At 52.1% G+C, this 22,745-nt stretch overlaps 1 protein-coding gene across 1 annotated transcript in view; it reads left to right on the top strand.

The window, feature by feature from the left end:
- Positions 1–22,745, top strand: part of LOC131215745 (uncharacterized) — a 28,180-nt gene that overhangs the window by 4,913 nt on the left and 522 nt on the right. The window contains exons 2-6 of the mRNA XM_058210139.1: positions 3,899–4,587; positions 9,786–10,032; positions 17,197–17,226; positions 18,368–18,698; positions 18,763–22,699. Coding sequence (XP_058066122.1) covers positions 3,899–4,587; positions 9,786–10,032; positions 17,197–17,226; positions 18,368–18,698; positions 18,763–22,699 — 5,234 coding nt within the window. The remainder of the gene's footprint in view (positions 1–3,898; positions 4,588–9,785; positions 10,033–17,196; positions 17,227–18,367; positions 18,699–18,762; positions 22,700–22,745) is intronic.

Genomic DNA, 22,745 nt, shown 5'->3' with positions numbered 1-22,745 from the left:
AAGATGAACGGATTCGGTTGATGGGTGATAAAAAAGGCCAGCACAGGCGCAAAAAATCAAGTTCGACAGAGTTAACTGATCGCGCGGTACGCCGGAACCGGAACAGGGCCACCCGTTCTCGCACCCGCTTCACGCTGATTTGTAGTTCTGGCTGTCGAGCTGAGCCACCCCGGCCGGCTGGGACCGTTGTTCGGTCGTAACGGCAACAATTTACGACTTTCGGCCCCCCCTAAAAGGGCAACGTGGAGGACGTGAGGACTGGACCCATTTATAATCGGCGCGCGCTTTGGTGTGCGTGCGGTGGAACTACTCGTGGTACCGGAAGATTCAACAGGGCGCCGGCCCGGAAGTGCCCCCCTTCGACCTTCGGTGGGGGCGGAAGAGTGAAATTAAATTCAAATGTATTCGCGGCGCACTTCAGTTTTATGTTTGATTTTATGCCGCTTGATGAGGTGACGGCACGAACGTCAAACCAGCGATCGGGGGTATCATGCCTCGAGACGGATCTCTTAGTACGAAGATGGAAGTCGGTGGACAGCCTTTGAATGCCGCATTTTATGATTCCTTCTCGAAAGAAAGTTGGCGCCACGAAGTGATTTCCGATCGCAGAAATGACTATTTTCTAAGCTTTCAAAGGATTGCATCAAAAACTAGTGTTGCTGCCCCCATTAAACTCGTTCGCCATTCGGTGCACGTGTTGGGCACATTCGACCGAGCGATGCTCATAAATATGTAATAACCGATTGGCCGAAAGTTTCGCCAAAAAAATTACACACCCACTTGAGCAGGAAATGAATCTCGCATCACAAATAATACCCGGTGGCTGTGGAATGTTACGAGCGGATGAAAAATTCGGTGACAGTTGGCCACCTCATTGAGGCGGCGGGATAATTCCAGAACCGGAACGTTTTCCAGCAAACTTTGGCTGTTCAAACGGTAAAAGAAGGAGTCCGCTGAAAGCGGCAAGCTTGACATATTTCACCGCCACCACAAATCTCTCTCTCTCCTTCTCTCACTCTACTCTAGCCCTCTGGTGGTCTTAGCTCGGCGGAAAAGGGCGGTCGTTTAAATCCTTGAACTGCCCCGTTCCGTGGAGTGGGTTCGCCGGGGTTTTCTTTGCTTATCACACATCTCCATCATTTCTCCGTTCCGGGAAAGTTGTTCATTTCGGCTTCTTCGGAAGTCCTGCCGTTTCCCGGGGCGGAATACTTGCCCGCCCGGCCCGGGGGGGGCGAGCGGATTAGGAAATGAAGTGACAAACTTGGCCTTAATAAAGGCGGAGAGAAAGAAGAAATAAATGAAGAACCGGAAATAAAGTCGGTAGTGAAACGGCGGTGGTGCAGTGGACACAGTGGATGGAGGTCCGCACTTTCACAAGTGTCAGTTTTGTCTCGCTTCACCGTCATCGTCGGTTTTGTTGGTCTTTTTAATATTTTCTTTATGAATGTCACTTTTAAATCGACGTGATAGAAATTCGACCTCAAGAATGTCGGCAATGTCTTTTTGTTGTGCCAACGCTGCTGTAGACCGCTCTGAGACAGCATCCCGTCGAAATGGCCTCATGAGTGCTTTGGCATTTGAAAATGTTTGGTCCAGAGGATCACATATTTCGTTTAAAGATGATGAACTTTCACGTCGCGCTTCGGATTGACAGGAGTGCCAAACAAAAGCTCAAAAGGGATGGAATTGATCAAGTCACCTATGCTTCTTTGTTCATGAGCACTTCGCCAACTGACAGTTGTTGAGAATGGGATGAGAAAGAAAGTTGTGAATTTAGTGAGACAACTCATCTCACAGCCTAATACTAATGCTATCTACTTAAGGTTTTACTGGGAATTTTACGTAATACAAATAGTTAATTTAATTCAAGAAGAGTTGGTTCATCGTATTCGACTGTACATGATGATGCGTCAAGGCTGCATAAAGATCGATTAAATTATTAAAACATTAACGTTACTGTTAAAAAGCAGAACGTAAATGCTCTATCGAGCATCGAGTTTTAAACGGTTCCCCGAAGCGGCTCAACAGAGGCCACCGGATAGGATAACCACCCCACTGAAAGGGGATAAGGTCGATTCGGTTATTTAATTAAACTACAATTTCCGGACCAGAAGACGGTGAAAAAGAAGTCCGTAACCAGACTGGTGATGGTAAAATGGTTTCCCCCCTCGGGTCCGGTCTTTGGGTACAGATTGCGAAGAAGTGTAACGCAAATTAGTTGAACGCATTCCGAAACATCTTTAGTACCGACAGTTACCCCTAATTTCCGGATGCTGTTCGCGCCCACCGTGCAGCAGGTGGCAGCGATGTTGGAAATATTGGAACCATTAATTCTAAATCGCCCTCCCGGGACCCCCTGGATTCTGGTGGTTGGAGATTGATTCTAAAAATCCGAGCATACTTGGGGTTAACCGGACCGGTCCATTTACCTCCTTCCGCTACGGTTGTTTGAAATTCGAAAATCGTGCCGGGATGGGTTAATGGCCCGAAATCAGTTTTTGAGAATCCTTTACGATGATCACATAATTTTGGATTTATATCTAACTTATGTTCGGGAGTCTTATACGGCTTTCTCCTAAATTGAGGTGAATACTATAAAACAGCCCAACCTTGATTGAACTCTACGTAGATACTGTGCATAAAATCTGTGGAACCAGCTGACCATGCACGGATTTCTACTATCATTACGGCACACACATTGTCCGGGCTCCGGGCGAATGCCCCCTGCTGAGCTGTGGCGTAATATGGTGACACATTTCAGTATTTCCAGAAATCCGAGATCGGTCTGACCTCCTCCGTGCCAGACACAAAAACTATGACACCGATCGGGGTCGGTCCCTAGGATCGACTAGGCTCCGGCCTCCTATTCAGATCACTGGTACGCGTTTAGCTTTTTCGGGAAAGGCACCAACTTTGCCAGCCAGGCTGAGCCACTGTGTGTCTGACAGTTTGAACCACTTCTGTCGGCCGTAATCCACAAATCCTGGCGCCCGGACGAGTCCAGTGGTCGGTGAAAAACGAGGTCATAAAACCATTACGAGTCGCACGGCCGAGAGCGAGAGAGAGAGAGAGAGAGAGTGGATGGTAGTGTTTTGCCCAGCCCGGCATCCAGTACACCCATCCCCAGTTCCCGGCCAATGGTACCTGCCCGACTCGGTCGGCTCTATCTCTTTCACTCGCTCTCTCTCTTTAGAGCCCTCCTATCCGGATATCGATAGGATGCCATAAACAGCGTGTACCTTGTTGACGTTCCCGGGGAAGCCCGATGGCTGCGCTGTTTTCCCGGATCCAGAAAAGTAGGACTGCTGAGCCCTAGACCAGACCGTGGCCACTTGTCGTGCTAATCGATTCGACAATCAGCAAATCGAAGCAGTTTTATGCTCAATGAGCTGTCGATTGCGGTGCATTTAGTGCAACGGGTTAGTCTGTTTTTCTAGAAACTAGAAACCGTACCGGGAAAGAAGTAGGATTTTGGACCAATAAACAATCCCACCCTTTTTTTCCCTTTTGTTTGCCGGGTAGTTCGTCTAATAAATCGAATTCGGTCGAATTCAGAAAGGTGTGTTTCATTTGCATACCTCCAGGCGTTTTTGGGCTTCGAAAGTTGCAAGTACTTTCGGAAGGTTCAAATGGCCGAGTTTTCCGGAATTCGTCTGCAATCGTAAGGGGTTAACGATAAGCACTGCATAAGGCTTTACTCTGTCCCATTTCGCCAGAACTTTGACCACACGTTCTTATGGTTCCCTCGGGGCAATGAATAGTTTATGACTCCGACTTCCTTTTCCAATAAACACTTTTAATGAATAACACTGCAACATAAATATGCATTGCCTCGTCATTTTTTAACGTCCTTCCATCTCTCTCTCTCTCTCTCTCTTTCTCTCACTCACATTCGTAGGCTCTATCAAGTGCGATGTTCGCTGCGCGTTTCGCCCCGGCTGCCGGTGCAGGTCGAGACGTGCCTGCCGGATGCGGCCACCGCCGGCATCCCGTCGGTGCAGTCCGTGTTGAACGCACAGAACGGTGGTGGTGCCGGTGCAACGAATGGCAGCGGCGGATCGAGTGGGACGCTCCCCGGGGGCAACGGAACCGGAACCGGCAGTGCCGGTGGCTCCCTGCCGAGCAGTAACCCCGGTGGTGGCACCTCGGCCGGAAGCAGCGGTGTGGGTGGTTGCATATCCGGTAGCAACGGGCACGCCGCCTCGACGGGCTCCGGCACGACGGTCAGCCGACCGGAAGGTGGATCATCGTCGGGAGGAAATGTCATGAGTGGCTCGTTGTCGTCGATGCCGTCGAGCGTGAACACACCGAACTCGCTGGCCACCAACTCCGGCTCGTCCGGGATCGGGACCTCGTTCGACTCGGCCAACGGACTGACGGGCGCCGGAGGAGGCGGTGGTGGAGGAGGAGTAGGCAGCGGTGCCGGTGGAGGTAGCGGCAGCGGCAACTCACCGACCGCCAGCTCCGATAGCCGGTCCGGGGCGACCATCATCGACGACGCTGGCGCCTCCCGGGTCTTTCAGATTCTCTACCGCAACGAGGAGGTGTCACTGCGTGACGTTATCATGTTCCGGGCGCACCTGCTGGGTAAGTAGACCGACCGACGTCCGGTCGATCCCGTTTTCACACCTCGTCCACGAGGTACCGTAACCGTAGATCGGAGGACCGGCGTAGATGGGCATAAATATTTACGAACCGATGGTTCACCGATGTGTTCTGAGGTGGCGAAAGGCATTTCGCAGGAACCAGATGCAGATTATGATGTGCGTTCCATGGGGGTTTTGTTTATTCAATCAATGCATTATGGGAAAGTGTAAACAGGATTTTTTCCCAGGAATAGGAACGCTTCTCAACGTTCGAAGTTGTTTATCTTTATATTTTATCTTTCTTGTTGTAAATTTTTATTACCTTTTTTAACTAGCACAGCGTACTTACTTACTTATTTTGTGTTTCCGTAATATTTTGTAAGTGTCCTGTTTTCTTATCTTATTCGTTTACTTATTCTTTTATTTATTTAATATTTTTAAATTCGAATATATAATTATATATAATTATAATTGTCAACTGACTAGCTTAGAACTAATAACAGCACCAAGCACCGCTGAGGAAACGAAAACGTAAACAGGACTCCGTTCCTAGATGCATTAATAAAACAGTCACTTTGAAGTCATGAAAGCAAAAACAGCACGACACTGATTAAGGGACATATTAAAGTGCCGAAAAATGGTTATACGAGAGCGATTCAAATATAAACGGTAATTTTGCCAGTGTACTCAGCAAGCACTTCTGAGCTGGGTGATGGAGTGGGGGATTTAAGTTCAATGTGTTAGGAAGGGGAAGCCAGCTCGGTGAGGCGCGCCGGTCTGTTTTGTCCTCAGTACAGCCATGAGTGAGCAAGAGGTTCATGTGTCCGTTGCACAGCTTATTATTATTAAGTTTTTAACTTACGAAGGTGTTAAACCATCGGAGATTTTAACTCGTTTGAAGGCACAGTTTGGGGACGCAACACTGTCCCAAAACCGAGTATACACTTGGGCCAGAGAATTTAAGAGTGGGCGTGAAAGTGTACAAAACGAAAGCCATGATCGGCGCCCAAGATCAACCGAAAATCAGAAGCAGGTCAGGTTGGAGATCAGTGAGAGACTTCTGCATCGATTCCGGCAAGAAGGAGAAGACTTTTTGAGGCGCATAGTCACTTGTGATGAAACATGGGTCCATCATTACACCCCAGAATCGAAAATGGCGAGTAAGGAGTGGCGGAGAAAAGATGAAGAAAAAGAACCGCGTGCGCAATTGGTTGATGACGCGCCCCCAAACTTTTTATCAACAAGGAATGTTCAAGCTTCCAAATCGTTGGCAGAAGTGTGTAGAACTTCAAGGAGACTATATAGAAAAAAAATGAAGGTTTTACTTGTTCATAATATTACTTAATAAATTTATAAAAAAAAATTACCGTTTATATTTGAATCACCCTCGTACGTTTCGACGACATTTCCTTTTGCCCGTTTTTGTTGATGGGCAAATGTATCTCGCCCTTTTCTGAGAATCAGAGGTTCTGAGCCGCAGGAATGCTGCAGATTCCACGTGGAAAAGCGGGACACGCTCTGCAATAGATTCATAATAATACGATTACGACCGTCCCGGCCGGAGCTGTGCCCCATGCCATCCATTCGGATCGTAAATTGTAGTCTCCCATATCGTCCGGCCGACACACGACTCGGCTCACAGCCTCACAAATACATACACAACCGCGCGCGATGGCTGAAGGCTTCACGACGTCCGTGAACCGTCGACAGCCCACGCCTGGCGAGACGATGGCATGAATGAATGTCGGGAACATGCGCACATTCGTTCGCTCGTCCCCGCGAAGCCACCGTTCCGGGCGCTGGCCGACCAGCGTCTAGGCTCCGTGCATAATTTGCTGGTCGTTTGGTCGCCTTTGGGCGGGCTGGAAGGACGCAACCTGATACCCGGTGGTCGTTCTGCGCTTCCGACTGCGACCGTCTAGGGTGTGTCCGCTCCTGCCGCTGGATGGCCCCAAGGGAGCTGGCTGGTGGTTGGAAGGTGATTCGAATCGCAACCGCCTGCGACCGAGTCGAGAGCGGCGAGGCGGACCCGGTGGATCGTATCGATCGATAAGCCCGTTTGGCCGTCGCAGTCACCGATGGTGGTGGTGGTGGTGGTGGGTATGTTGCGGATTAAACTCCTGTCTCCCTCCCTGCCGCCGTCTACACCCGGGGCTTTAAAATGGACTGTAAAGTAGCAATTGATGGCACGCAACATGCTCCCGAGCGAGCGTTGTGTGTCGATTGGGGTCAACAGTGGGACGTGCCGGTGGCTCCCCTCTGCAATGGCTCCAGCAGGACGCCAGGCTTGGCTTGTCCTGCGTGTGCCAGCTCACTCACTCTCTAGCTCGCTCTCGCTCGCTAGCGCTTGGGAAACGATTCCGTTGAAGAGGGCTTCGGATGCCCGGATGCCAAGTTTTCTGCGTTTTCGGACAGGACGAACTTGGCGCTGTGACGGCGGGTGTTTGGCAACCTCTTCCAACTATTATTCCCTGCCCCCGGGAGGAATGCCCTGTTATGCAACGGGAATTATTTTGGCCAAACCTTCGGTGCGTCCACTTCAGAGCGGTTTCATCTGTTATTGCGAGGCTACAATTACTAGCCCAATGGGCTGGGCTTTTGTTAATGAATTTTAATGATTCGATTGTAATCGATTCGAATTCGGATGTATTTTCTATGCGTAGATGGTAGCATTAGTAGCTACTGAACTAAGCACAGTCGAGGATATTTGTTACAATTTTATACCAAACTCAATGTTCGATAATTGCTCCGTGTTTGCCAAAGCCCAGTGATTGCCTTCAGCTTCGATTGAAGTTAGACAAACATTTAATTGAATTCCATTATCTGCAGCTAGCCAAACAACGTTCGATCACGCTTTCAGACCGGAGCTGGCTGCTCCATACCAAAACCCGCCCATTAGCCCAACTCGCTTCGCGATGAGCTTTTTAATAAAACTAATTGGCTGGCTGGGCGCACCCGGGAACGCATTCCCCGCGGTGTTTCCCGACGCCATCTTGGAGCCGTTCCTTCGGGAACGTCATCACCTCCATTAACCCGACATTTAAACCATCCTCCCCGGGGGCCTTCCTGCCGGCGTTCAGCGATCGTGGCATTTACGGCAACTACTCGAATTAAAAGCACCCTCATAAAACGTGATAATCTCCTCTCGCTTTACGCTTTACGTTCCCGGCCAACCCGGGTTCCACGATCCGCGGTCTCCCCAACCTTACCCCCACACTGTGCGGCGGGAAGGAACAAATCTTAAGTCTAAGCCCTCAATCGAAGCACCGCCGAGAGAAAGGGCAACCCTTCGAGGGGGGCAAAACAAAAAGAAACGGAGCAGCCCAAGCTGGAGCCCAGCGGATGCCAAATGCACGCTCGTCGTGTGCACGAGTGCCTTTTAATGGTACTTAATCGCTACTTCAACAACCGATGGCCGATGAAAGCCCTCTGCCTTCGCTCTGGCAATGGCGGACAGTGCGGTTCCGACCGAACCGAAGCGAACCTTTAAACCCTTCAAGGGTGCGTTTAAAGCAAACCTCTTCAAGGACCACTAGCAGTTTTCTGGAGCAGTATCGATCTGGGCGGCTGGGATCTGGATCGGATTCGGATCTGGCACCGTGCGATCGCTTATCAGAGATGTCGATTGCTGAACGAACGTTGTTTTGGAGCAAATAGCTAATGGCCGAGATGCCGAGTGCATTAATCAGCCCGACTTATGCTCTCCGTGCCGTAGGCGTTCCCCAACTGCCCAATAGTTTATCGAGATCGGACCACTTTCTCCCTGGTGCACCCACGGTCGGCTCGGAGTGGAGCGGCTCGAACCGAAGTGCGGTCCTTGAGATGTTTGCATCTCGCTTACCAATCATCTGGAAACGCGTTACGATGGCCGCCTTCGTACGTACTTCAACCCGTAAGGAGCGGCCTTTCAATGGCTCTAACTCCTTACGGCCTTGATCGACTCGGTTCGACTCGGCCGAGAAGTCGAGAGAGCCGTACCGTGCTTCCGGTGGAAGCGATGTTTGCAGGTGTTTTGTGTGGTGCTTGCCACTATTTACCGTTCAGACCGTTGCTAGATAAGATACTGCCGAGGGGTTTGTTTGCTGTTGCTTGCCCGTGTTGTTTATTGACCGTTCAATGAGAGCACTGTTTTGGGTCTTCACTTTAGCAAGAAGCAACATGTTCCTAACACTTTCTCTGCTTGCAGAACAATTACGTTTTAGTTTGATCGACACTCCTGTAATTTTTCAAAAAATCAAGTACAAGGTTTTTGAAGAGTATTTGGCTCAAACCGCAGTTGCCCGACTTAAACGAGGCACATAAAATGTGGGCTTCTCCGTGGCGCTCGTTACGATTCCGGACTCTAATAGACCTGTTATCCTGCTGGCGTCCCACTGATTATCATCGAAAATAATGAGGTGTAGTTGAGCAGCCTCCCATTCTCGAATGCCTGGGAAGCTCCCGACCGACCAAAAGCCCAAACTTGCATGGCGTACCAAACATACACACAAACACCGGACTCTTGGGACCGTCATCAGCATCGTAGAATGAAACCGCGACATGGAGGTGAAATAAATCAGTTTAAAACCCTCACAAGAGCGGTCGCGATGGCCTTGGCAGTGCGTGGCGTAAATGGCACCGCCGAAGAACCTTTGCTTCCGGAGACCAAACACCAAACGTGCCCCGGTTACCAAATCGGCTGCAGGGGCCCAGCCCATCCGGGAACCTTCGCGAGCAACTGCACGGCCCAACGTCTTATGCTAATGTAATTGCTGTCCTGATTAATTCACCGTAAAAATGTCATCGAATAAATCACCGACATGGCCTGGGCCGGTGCGGAGGTGACGCAGTTGCACAACTTTGGGACTCTCCCCGATTGGCGGCACATACCGAGACCGACCAATCGATTAAAGGTTCCGGTTCCGGCGTGCGGTTTCCGGGCGTTCGATTGTTTTAGGATTGGCCCGGCTCAGGCAAGCCAATTGATGCGCTCGTTTTATGCAGCCACTCCATGGGCTTTGCAGTAGTGGCCTTGGGTAGAATTCAATTACAAGCCCACCCCAGCAACCACGCGACACGATTGACTTCCGCCTCCGGGGTTTTGGGGATTAATTTCCGGGCTTAAGTCCGGGTGGTGCTGAACGAAGCCCAACGAATACTATTGGCAGTTTGTGTAATCCATCCACGCTCCCGCTAATCCCGCTGCTCTTGACGTTTCAGTTGACAGCCGGCACCTGAAGGAAACGATCGAGCGGGCCGAGTTCTCGCTCAACCTGGAGCTGTGGTTCGGCGAGCAAACGAACGGCAACATTCTAACGCTGGCCTCGACGCGCACCCTGCAGCTAAACTTTCATCCGGGCCGCGGTCTGCACTACCATCTGCCGGTCCTGTTCGACTACTTCCATCTGGCCGCCGTCAGCGTTGGAATCCACGCGAGTCTGGTGGCGCTGCACCAGCCGTACATCAAGTGAGTAATGGGTGACGATCGGTGCCAGAGTCTGTGTCCTTTTTTGCGCTGCTTAATGTGTATAAGGTTCCGTAATTTGCGTTACAACCTTCATTGTTTGTTTGTCTTTTTGTAGGTAAAGAGTGTAGATACGTTAGGTTTTAGTTTTCGAATGGTGGTTGCCATTTTTAGTACAGCTTTAGTACAGTATGTTGGCACCCCTCGATGGTTGCTTTGGATTCAAACTTTGGTTTCCCTCTCGTCGTTCTATGACTACTTGATCAAATCAGATCTCTACCAGGTTTAAAACTTGAATGTCGGGATTTTTTCAAAGAAATCAAATGTTTACAACATTGAAATGAAAAATTCTATTTTATTCAAAAAAAAATTTTATGTACATTTCTCCTATCTTTCTGCTAAATCGTGGATTCCGAGAGGAAAGAATTCTATGTCTTTTTAAGGAAACTAATTAGTCATCCAATTACGACTTCCTCGTAAGAAACGAAACGAAAGTGCTGCTCAGCCAATACGTGTACCATCGATAAAAATTAATGATATTTGTAAAGAGCCAAGTCTGGTGAATAACGCGAGGAGGGATAGCAGCTCCCCTCCAAGTGATTTGATAGTATCCTGAACCAGTTTGGCATGGTTGGTTATGGAGGAACCAGGCCGTGGAGCACCAGGCGCCTCCATTTGGGACAACTAAAAACGGCATTTTGGTTTTTTCTCGATCAATGTATGGTTCAAATTGACCATTTGTTGTCATTAGCGATCTAAATTAACAGAAATCAATCTCAAATCTGGTGTAATCAGAAAGTTCCTTTTTTGGACTCCTCCGACGCTCTTTATTTGTTAAGTCAAAACCGCCATTTTGAATTTTTTAAACAACCTAAAGCTCTGCGATATTCCAAAAGCAAGACACTACAAGCATTTGGTGCGATTCTGAAACAGTTTTCTTTAAGAGGTAGCAGAAAAATAGTAATTCCCGCAAAACGCTTTTCTCAAGCACAAAACTTGATATTTCAAGGATCGGTTGCAAATTAAATTATTTTTTCTCGACCTGAAATCAATTACCTGGTGTCAAAACAAGGTAATAACGAATGAACAGCAAAACTAGGAAGTTCAAATCGGCAGGTAGAACCATTGTTTATACATCCCGATTTTATAGTTTTAGACCTGGTAAATGTCGTCAGCAGTAATTTAGGTGGACGTTGTTTATTATTCATTTCTATGTGTCAAAACGCGGTTTCAGCATTTCGTGATAGCATTCCATTAAATGAAAGTAGTACAAAAGGACTGGACACATCGGATGTGGCATTTATTTTATGTACGCAAAGTTCATAGTATCTCTTGGGCACCCCAGGGCCAATCTTTGCGCGCTTCCATCTAGCAACAGCCGAATCTATCAACAAATTATCACCCATTAGACGAACCGAACCAATCTCAGGACCGTTAGATTGCGTCCGGATCGTAAAACTCTATTCCTTCCGCAGCAACAGACAGGCCCCCCCTCGGGCCTGGGCTGACTAATTGCTTACCCCCCCCACCCCCCACGTACTCGATTGCCGCATCGTTAGCTCTTCGATGAGCCTCTAATGGTGCGGTTGTAAAAGAATGGCAATTTTATCGTAAAACAAACATTTGATTTGCTTCCCCAAGCGCCCCGAACGCCGGCCGAAGAAATCCTGTTCGAGCCCGGGCTGTATGATTAGTGTACCGAAGGCTCCACATACGCACACGGGTGAGGCCAGGGAAAGATAAATATTGGTTCTGGCAGACGAAAAACCATTTAGTTCTAGTTGCCGTGCCGGGGGCCACGGGTTCTTGGTTGGCTCGGCTGGTGCCGGATCGGATCGGATCGGAGCGCCGTCGTTGTGCAAATCAATCAACATGTCACAAAAACGAAAACGATGACGCCGACGTTGACGGCAGAAAACAAATGCCGCGCGACGCACTCTGGAACCGTGCCAGCCAGCCAACTAAAGGACCGCTCGGTTGTTGTCCGAAGCTTGACGGCTGGCCGTGTCCGTTTGGCCTACATTGCACCGCTCGGATGATGATAATATTTCGTTTCTTAATCGTTTTCCATCCGTGGCGGTGGCGCCTGAGCCATTACGGGCTTATGATGGCTCCTATGGGTCGGGTCCTCGCTCTCGGGTGATGGCCGATGCAACGCTAACGACTGCGTTCTGCGACTTGATGTGTTTGTACATCTCGTATTTCGCGTGTGTCCGCTTTTTTCTCTCTCTTTTTTCGAATCCGTGCGTCCTGTTTTGTGCCGGATAAAGTTGGCCCTAATGAGTGACAGCGTCCGGGGGCCCACAGGTTAACCACTTAATGGACGGTGGGGCGCACGTGTGCTGTCCTTGCTCGAGCTACGCATGACGCATCAAAGGCCAAAGGCAAACATGCAAACGACGGACCCCTCCGGACGTCGGACGCAGGACGCAAAAACATACCGGAAAATGGGTGGCAATTTTTTCCTTTCATTGCGCGGCCCCGAAAGGTCACGAAGCGAAGGCATTCTCCGGCGTCAGCACCATCTGGCCACCGGCGGTTCTCGTATCGGTTGTGTGCTGTCAGGATCCCAACGCACGCACACGGGGGCGCTCGGTGGAGATCCATTTTCATCCTTCCTTCCATAGCTCTAATCAAATCTAATCACACCCAATCAGTGTTTAGCTTACGTCCCGCCACGCCCACCGGTTCGCGTGTCCTTCCTTTGCGTTCGTCCCCTTTCCCGGGCTGTGGAATTGGTTTATGGGTGGCTTGGGTGGTGTGTATGTTTTTTCCCCGGCCCGAAATTGCACATTAACGTTTGCGTTAATATGTTGTTCTACCGGTTGCTGGCGATGGCGACCGAGTCCGCAGGCTCAGCTCGGATGGTGGAACCCTTGTGCGCGCGCGGGCCTCGAACTTCATCTCCCGGGCGCTAATGAAGTTGTTCGGAGCGAAATGGGATTTCCTGTTGGGCCGGGCCTTCGCACCTTTAGCACCTTTCGGTTGGTTAGGGGCACCGTCGCTGTCGCTGACAAAGTCAATCAATTTGGTCGAAGCTCTTGGCGACCGGGCATCGCGGGCGGACGGCTTATGCATAATCAGCGAGTGGCAACGGTGTACGATGGCCGCAATAGTTTTTGTTCGTTTCTTCGGTGTGCTGGGTGCATACCGAATGCATGTCTCTCTCTCTCGTCGGATCACGTCCAAAATTGTGTTAAAGCCTGTCCTACTTAGAATCGGGAAAAGTGTCTGTCTTCTAGCAGTACCTCTGGTGGTCGGATTTCAAATGTATTGATAGTCATATCTTTAGTAAACCATTCGACTTTCAGTGCTGAATGTTTCATCTTGGAACTTATGCTTAATGGAACTCGAAAGAAGAAAAATAATTCTGCACACTCACGTCTGTATATGCTGTGCTTTACCGTTTCCGGGAACTCAATACCGTGGGCCTAAAGATTCCGAGTAGACATCGTACGATGCCAGCAGAAGTACTGTCCAGAGGGTCTGTCCACGAAGAGGCTACTGTTTTTTCATTGCATGTAATCCAAATAGGACACTTAAGCAAAAGCTAGTCGTTAAAGCACGCGCTAGACAGTTGTACGGGAAGGTTCTGACCAGGTACAAAGGATGCTTGCTTATGGACGACGAAACATACGTGAAAATGGATTTTGGACAGCTTCCTAAACCAAAATTTTATTTCACCACCGCACGGGAAGATGTTCCCTTCTGGTTCAAATGTGTGTTCGCCAATACACTTGCACGGAAACTAATGATCTGCAAGGAATTTGCACCTGTGGACAGAAAACAAAGATTTTCATCACAAACACGACGATGAACTCACCTCTGTACAAGGAGGAGTGCCTTAAAAAGAAAGTTCTATCACTTATTAAGTTACACAATGGTCCGGTTAAGTTTTGGCCAGATTTGGAAAGCTGCCACTACAGCAGCCCTCAAATTGCCCTAAACTTCGTCCAATCGAAAATTTTTGAGCAACAATTAATAGGCAGTTGAGGAACACTGGAGAAGTGATGCGGGATGCTACAGAGATGACGAGAAATTGGAAAAAATTTGCCGCTGAGGTGGACCAGAAGCGTTCTTATTCCACAGAAGCTGCCGCTCATGCCTCGACGAATGGGTTTATTTAAAACATACGTGGTGTGTTCAAAAAGTTCTAATAATTTATCATTTACGCAGCCTACACTCAACATTCCGATTGGGAGAAAAAAATATCGGAACTTTATGAACACACCTCGTAGACGCAATTTAGGAAAGAAGTTTGTAAATTTCGTGTGTAATAGACGTTGACTCAACCATGATCATTGCGTTAAGTTAAGCAATGCATTTCAATAACGTAACTTTTATACGTTTATTAAAAGTGTGTTTTATAGGCTTACAAACGTTTCTGTCAATGCATAAATTTGTCAAAAATTAACTGTTGGAAACCATCGCGAAACCGTATTTTGTTTCGAAGCAGTAAAAGCGGGCAAAAAAAGCAGCATGGCGGGTTCTCCGTATCTTCGTACCATCTCGAAATGGGTTAAAAAACACACGCTTTTATCTCTTCACGCGCCCACCGTGGCCGTTGGTGACGATAATGACACACTCGGCACACGGCACAGACCGAGCGACACGAGCGAGCATTCTTTGCGTCCGTGGTGCGGCGCGATGCTTATGCTGATGGGCTTTGCCGTGCGATGTTCCGCGAGACCCGGCCCATCTTCCCGGCACGTTCGGCACTGATGCGTGCTTTTATTGCATTTTTATTACCATTATGTTGTGTGCGCGATTCGCCCGCATAGCGGGGCCCGTAGATAACAAACATATCACACGAGAAAGAAAAAAACCGCACACACTACGGTGAACCACGACGGCGGTTTATGAGGCCTTTGGCAAGGTGGCCCACGCCGCAGCCGCACGGGTAAAGCACGGGTGGAGAAGGATGCATCATCCGGTGGCGGTGGTGCGCCTAGACCACTCGGAAGTGTCCTTCGCGGAGCCCGGAGCCACTTTGCCGGTATTAAAAAGTAATAAATCAACCTCAACCAGTGTCTTAGGGCCCGAGACCCCGAGCCGGAGTCTCCGTCTCTTTCCGTCGCTGGTCAGCGCGCTGTCGAACGGAAATGACGCGGATTGAGCCGTAAATGTGCCACACGACGATGATAAAGCCATCATGAAGTGGGAAACTGCTTATCACTTGCGATAATGGCGGTGATAGGTCCCGCCGTCGTCGAACAAAACACCGCCCGGGGTTTGGGCCTTGTTTTTTGCCGGTCAATAAGTGTGCTTCTATTTATAACCGTCGCTTATATTGGATTTCTTTTTGCAATAAAACTCTTTAGTAGTTGCGTTACTAACGGGACTCACGACGCACGGTGCATCTGGGCGACCAAAGTGCAGTGAGTAGTACCGGGCGCCTCCTTTAGCGGCCACTGAAGGCCACCAGGCGCCTCCATCGCCGGCCTCGACGCCGGCGAATTGTGCGGAATTTCTCCTCCACAGACCTCCTCTCGATGTGGGCAATAATTGAAATCAAATTACGGCGCATTAGGGCGCTTGCGTCTGCGTTAGCGTTAATTTTCCACATTGGCCTAGCAATTAAAATCGTATCTTAGCGCCCGCCCCGGGAGGGGGGCCGGTCGCTCGATAAAAGTCGCTTGGCAAGATTATTAAGCATTTAATCACCCGGCGCGCTCTGCTTCCCCGGGGCGCATGAGCCCGGGATTTAATGTGCCGACCCGGGGCCGGCTTGCTCCGATAAATTGTCCCGAGGTTTGGCACGAGGATTATAATCACATATCGTTTCGGGTTCCGCTTCGGGTGCGATTGGTGGTCGGACCGTCTCCTCGGTCGGTCATTCGGTCCCGGCACGGCAAGGCAAGGAGCCTGAATTCGCCTCCATTAGCCTACCGAAACCGGTTGCCCACCGAGGATGACGACGACGTATCTATGCCGTATCATCTCGGCCCCGGGCCCGGTGCAAGGAGCTAGCCTTCGATAATGCGATATCAAGATTGTGTGCCACACTCTCGTTCCTTCCATCGGCGCGTGTTATTTGACCTACATTCTGGAGGGTTTGCATGATGAATGGATGGCCAGAAAATATGAACACACGAGCCCGGTGTCTCGGTGACATACGGCACCGGCCAGGGTTGGGCCTTTCTAGGTTCCGTTAATAGGTCTTATTATTGCCCATTAGGTGCACAACTTTCTGGGCCCCCCTCCCCGGGGTAAGTCGAACAATTGGTGGCGCAATTCGAAACGAATTGTTACGCTACGCAATCGAATAGCCAAACTCCGGTGGGCATAAATTGTCGTCCCGGGACCGGGATGAATGAATTATGTTTTGCTGCTCCCCAAACGGTTACTGAAGCGCTTTTGATACCATCATTAAGCGGTGGGTGTTGATAAAGGCAACGGAGGCTTGATTGATCGATAGACAACAGAGTGATCATAAAGCCGTTTGCATTTTTATCGGTCCACTCCATACTGTCCGGGGCGGGGCAACTGAAAGAGGACAGCAAACAAATCGTTGTTGAATAATTAAACATTCAATAAATTAACAACGAGGACAACCTTTTCACACCCTTGCGGCACGTCGGCCGGCCGCGTGCGGTCGAGGCCAATCCATTTTATTTATCCGATTTATTATATTGTTTGCTGATTGTTTGATGACATAACGGGATCATCAGCCTTTGTCTTTTTTGTCAGCCTCTTTTCGAGCACTGTTTGAAGGTCGGCGGACTTGATTAGTGCAGAGCCTTGAAATGTGAAAAAATCCAATTTATCACTCTCGAGCGTGAAGTAATTAGCATTATTAGCTGTAGGCCAACTTCCAATCGAGACCGCATATTTATAGCAAATAGTATTGTTAAAGACTCACCAAACCAAGGTTTCAGCCAGTGTGGATGGAAGTTAGTATGTGCCATTTCCTGCAAACTGTTCAGAGCCTACTCCCGCTAGGGATGAATCATGTAGTGTAAACGCTTGTGTGCCGGAACGAATGCGAGGATGCATTTTCCATCACTTTTAGTGATCATTTTGTTGTTTCTTTTGTCTTTTCTTTTTCGAATCACATTTCACCTTCATGTACACTCACATCAACACATCGACACACAATTGCCCGCATCCGATCGGCATCCGCCATTTGTCTGACTCCCCTGACAAAAAACAAAACCGATCGAATAGGAAAAGCATTTTCCACTATGTACAAAGCTGGTAAGGTTCCACACTGTGTAACGGCCCCGTTGTGTAGTTATTGTTACCGAATGCGCTCGGCCCTTTGCCCCACACTGTTTCTGTCCCGTTTCTCACCGTTTGGCAGCGACCGGCGTCGACCCCGGCCTGCTAGTCTGTTTTCACTTTCCATTCACCTCACCTGGGATCCTTTTTAGACACTGTCTTGTAATTGGTTGTTTTACACGGTACCACAACTTTGGATGCACTTTAATCTCCCCTTAGCCCGCATTACTTCCAAATGGTCCTTCTCTTGGCTGATTGATTTTCACTGTCTCTTTAACCTTCTTTGTGTGTTTCTCTATTACGGATCGATTTTCACCAACTAGCACATTTCCACGGTTTCCTTCGATTCACCCAAGTTTCAGTTAGCCATCATTTTCAGTTAGATCGACACCAATTTCTGCAGTAGACGAACGTAGCAACCTTTGGATCGTTGTTATAAAGAATTAACCACTGCCAAACTTAACCCTTGATAGTTTCAAAGTACTCCCGGTTCCTTCCACTATCCTTTCTGTAGGCAAGAGACAACCGAAAGGATTCCCCAAAAAAAGGATTCCCTGGTAGTAACATTAAAACACAGCACATTTGCAAGAACCCGACGTGGAGTCGAACACTACGCTCAGAGTAACGAGCGGTAAGGAAGACATAATCCGGTCGCTACAAGAGGAGCTGCGACTTTTTCTGTGCTTCTTCAATTCGTTTCAATTTGTCAGTCACTACTCAGACACTACTCGCGGTGGCTTGTAATTTGAACACAATTCTTTCTCGTTTGCTCTTTTGCAAACAAATCCACAGGCTGCTTTGTCGGATCCACTCTGCTCTGGCGGCGAACAAAGTGGCGTTTGATGTTTGAAAGGATGTAGAAGTTTCAATTTTCAACAGGCCAGTGCTTGCCTCGCCTCAAGATAGCGTTCCTGGGAGCGTTCCTGCCATTTTCTTGAAGTGGTCCTCCGCGCGATCGTTCGTCCTGTGCACCGTCCTACGCTATTTCACTGTCTCTCTCTCTCTCTCCCTTTCTTTCTCTGTGTTTGTGTCCCTCCTTAATCCCCGTGTTTGCTCGATCCCCCCGCCCATTTACTGGACCCGAATCATCTCCCGATCGTTTCGCTCCGCTCCGCAGTGCACCGAAATCGACCAAACCGTGGATGGGTGGCTCGAAGCTGAACTGTCGCGGTGGCAACTCGCCAGGGCCGCTGGAGGCCATCTTCTTCGGGCCACAGGTGGGCAGCGGGGCCAAGTGTGGCGGTGGCTCCGCTGGGCGGCTCGTGCACGCCCGCAACGTCCACCGGGACATCTGTGCCTTGCTGCTGGGGGCGCTCGAGTCGCTCCGAGTGTCGCTGCAGGAATTCTGCACGGTGCTGCCGCCCCAGTGGCAGGCGCTGACCGGGTCCACGCCCCTCTCCAACCTGGACACCGAGCAAAGACTGAGAAAGCTGTCCGATCTGGCCAAGGTAAGTCCGTGGAGGGATCCCTTCTTTATTAGTACTCACTCGCGCGATTCCTTCCGTTCCGTAGCTGCTGGACACGGAGGACGATCTGGCGGCCCGGGCCAACTCGGACATTGCGCAGCTGTGCGCCGAGTGTATCCTGTACTGGCGCCGGGCCCTGTCCGCCGCCACCCAGCCCGCCGTCCACGGGTTGCTAGCGAAGAAGCACCACACGCTGCGGGTCCGTCGCTTCGCCGAGGGCTTCTTCGTGATCGACAACCCGCGCCATCTGGCGAGCGGGTGCTACGACTCGAACTACCAGAACTACGTGTCGATCTGTGAGATGGCGCGCCGCTCGCGCTACCTCTCCTCGCTACCGCCGCTGCCCGTTCACTGTACGCCGCTCGACGGGGATGCCAACTCGTTGCCGCTGATCTTCGAGGATCGCTACACCGACGGGCACGAGCACGGCAAGCGGCGGTCGGGCAGTGAGCCACACCTGAACGGAACCGGTGGCGGTGCCAGCACGGCCATTGTATCGACTCTCTCGAAGCCGAACCCAGTCACCCCGATGACGACGGCCAACAACCCGGGCAAATCGCTTCACCAGCCCCATCATCATCACCATCATCCGAACAAGATCGCTCCGATGATCACCCCGAGCGTGACGGGGAAGGAGTGCTCCTGCGGGCTTGGGCCGTGCTACGGGCCGGAACCGATGCCGAAGCTGTGCGGTAACTACATGGGCATCATGACACCTCGGTACGCGCTCGGCGGGGATATCCTGCAGGCCAGCCTGACGATCACGCCGGCGGCCGCGGCCTCACAGAACGGGCTGGGGTTGAAGACCTTGTCCCGGCACTCGGTGGCCACTCTGCTGGCCGATCAGCCCCCACCCGGGGGTGCTCCACCTCCGATGGCCGATCAGGTGTGCCAGTGGGACCAGGCGTTCAAGGGTGTTTACACGGCGACCCCCGGGCCTCAGGGTTTCGGGGGAGGGGCCACACTTCCCACCCGTCACAGCAAGTCCCTCGACCAGCTCGAACTGGCCCCGACGGCATCACTTCCCCGGGCTCACGTACACAGCGCGGCGCACAACGGATACCACGGGAGTTACCATCCGGCTGGTGTCCCGTCCACCCACCAGCCACCACAGCCCGCAGTCCGGCAGTCGATCGTTTACCAACCCCCACAGCAGTACGCGGCCGGAGTGGCCCTCCTGCAGACACTGCCCAAATCGAAGCCCAAAAACCCGGTGCAGGCGGAGGATCTGCTGAAGAACATCAACGAGTTCCGGGAGAAGTACAAGAACCCGGGCGACCCACGGAAGATGCTGCACGCGGGAGGGACGGCAACCCACAACCCAACGTACGATCTGCAGCAGGATGCCCTGCTAGGGCTGCTGAATGGGTACGGCCAACGGCAGACAGGCCACCACGGGGACTTCCGGCACGAGCTGAAACCGGATCGGACGTCCCACGGAACGCACCGCTCGGCCCACCACAACCACTCGGTCGATCCGGCCGCAGTCCAAGGACCGACGGCGACGCTGGCCACCTACTACAACTCGCTACCGAAGGGTGCCGGAATGGGCGCCGGAAGTAATGGAACCGCCGGTCTAACGGCTCCCCGGAGTTCGTTCCCGCCGGTTCGCAGCAAAAAGCAGCCTCAACCGCAGCAGCAGGCCAGTTCCTGTTCGCTGCCCACCAAGTCGGCGTCTAACACGATCCCGCGTAGCAACTCGTCGCAGCAACTACGTCATCAGAACGGAGGACGCGAGGCCCCTCCAGTCAACAGTGCCACGCTGCCGCACCGATCGGTAGAGTTCTCGCGGATTCGCGTGACCGACTTCCGGCAGCTGGTGACGGCCAACAACGGGTCGGCCGGTACGCTGTTACCCGCGACCACCGCCACCACCACCGGGCACTCGAGCAGCTCCGACAGCCCGGAGCTGACACCCCGGACACGCACCAAGCAGCGCCGCCTGCTGGCGTCGGCCAGCGTTCCGTTTCAGCTGGAGAACCTCGAACTGGAGCCGGTCGGCGGTGTCGGCCCGGTGGCTGGCCCCGGTACGGGTGGGTTCAGTGAGAGCCTCCCGAACCTGGCCCCACCACCGGCCGCGTTCGCTGGCCGTGACTCACCACCACCGGGGGCCACGTTCCGGTTGCGACGTCGCCATTCGAGCAGCGAATCCACCTCGTCCCTCAGCGAACAGTCCGGTTGGGTGTCGAGCAGACGGAGCTCCGGCCCGTCCAGTCCCGACACGCTCCGAAACGCTGACCAGCAGCGGGTGGTGAACGGGGAACAGCTTCGCAAGAAGCTGCTGAAGTTGCTGAACGAGCAGCCGAGGCCCAGTCAGCGTAAGAACAGTACGGTCTCGTCGACGGCCGAGTTCTTCGCACGCAGCAACCAAGGCTCGATGAAGTCGAAACCGGTGGCGGCTCCGACGGCGGCCGCGGCTCCACCCGATATGTTCCGCGGAAACTCGGTGCAAACGGAGAACTGGAGGAATCTGGAGCGTGACTGGAATGATACGCGGGCCCGAGCAGCGGCAGCCGCTGCTGCTGCAGTGGGTCCTGCGGCCAACAGCAGTGGGCCGTACGGGATGGTGAGCGGGAAGCGAGCACCCGAAACACCGGCACAGACCATCAGTACGGCCGACATACGGCCACCGAGGCGCACCAAGAAGGAAAAGTCCAAGTCCGACTTTGACCTGGCGCACATCTCGGACTACGTGTTCGAGGATCTGCGGCTGCTGCCACCGCAACAGTTCCGCGATGTGCCTCCGCCTCCGGACGAGTTCCGTGATCCTCCGTCGCTGGTTGACGCGACAGGTCCGGTGTTGAAGGGTCGCGGTGCTAAAGGGTTGGCCAAGTCCGGCACCCTGAGCCTGGCACCGCTCAGTATTCCACCGCCGGAGGTGAGGCCAAAGGAAGAGCAACCGCGGCAACAGGTACAGTACTACGCGACGCTCCCGAAAAGTAATCCTCCGCAGGTGGTGGCCCCCCTGTCGGTCGTGTTTCAACCGCAGATCATTACGGCTCCGCACTACGCCACTCCGGTTCCGGTTGCCCAGCAGCAGCAGCACCACCACCCGTCGCACTACAGCAAACCCGGCCACACGAGGAAGACGTGTGAGGTGCAGGCCATCGACAATCCGCTGTACCACATCATGTACCACAAGACACCGCGGCCCATCATGAAGTCCCAGAGCTCGAACGAGCTGGCCGCCATTGCCAAGTGTGCCGAGACGCTCAACAATCCTGGCGGCGGCCACCGGACCAACGCCGGCGTCACGAGTAGCAGCGGCAACCTGGTGCAGCACCAACCGATTGGCCCGGTGCACTACGGCCCACCAAACGCCACGATCGAACGGAAAAGTTCCGTCCGTGAGATGGCAAGCGATCCGACTCCGGTGGCGGCACCGGTGCAACCGACGGCCGAAGAAGATCCGGACGAAGATCCGGAAGACCCGTCCCGGAAGCGGGTCGACCCGCCGATGCAGCTGCTGGAGTTTGAGAAGTGCCGCGAGGAGTTCCGCAAGCAGATCAACTACTCCGGCTCGATCTACTCCGACTTCCAGCGGCTGGCGTCGGACATGCCGTACTTCCACATCGCCGACGAGTTCCGGGCGTTCTCGCCCGCTGGCCTGCACCTGGTGATCTGCCTGCACGGTCTCGACGGCAACTCGGCCGACCTGCGGCTGGTGCGCACCTACCTGGAGCTGGGGCTTCCCGGGGCCCACCTGGAGTTCCTGATGTCCGAGCGGAACCAGGGCGACACGTTCTCGGACTTTGACACCATGACCGACCGGCTGGTGGCCGAGGTGCTGTTCCACATCGAAACATATCAGCTCAACCCGAGCCGCATCTCGTTCGTGGCCCACTCGCTCGGCACGATCATCGTCCGGTCGGCGCTCGCCCGGCCCCAGATGCGCCCGCTCCTTTCCCGGTTGCATACGTTTCTGTCCCTGTCCGGACCGCACCTGGGTACGCTCTACAACTCTAGCGGGCTGGTCAACATGGGTACGTAGTCGGTGCAGCGTATTTGACTTACGAATTTTACTCATCG

This window comes from Anopheles bellator, chromosome 1, assembly GCF_943735745.2.
Source record: "Anopheles bellator chromosome 1, idAnoBellAS_SP24_06.2, whole genome shotgun sequence".
Lineage (NCBI taxonomy): Eukaryota > Metazoa > Arthropoda > Insecta > Diptera > Culicidae > Anopheles > Anopheles bellator.
The sequence above is the reverse complement of the archived record's forward strand: the minus strand, read 5'-3'. Positions and strand labels throughout refer to the sequence as shown.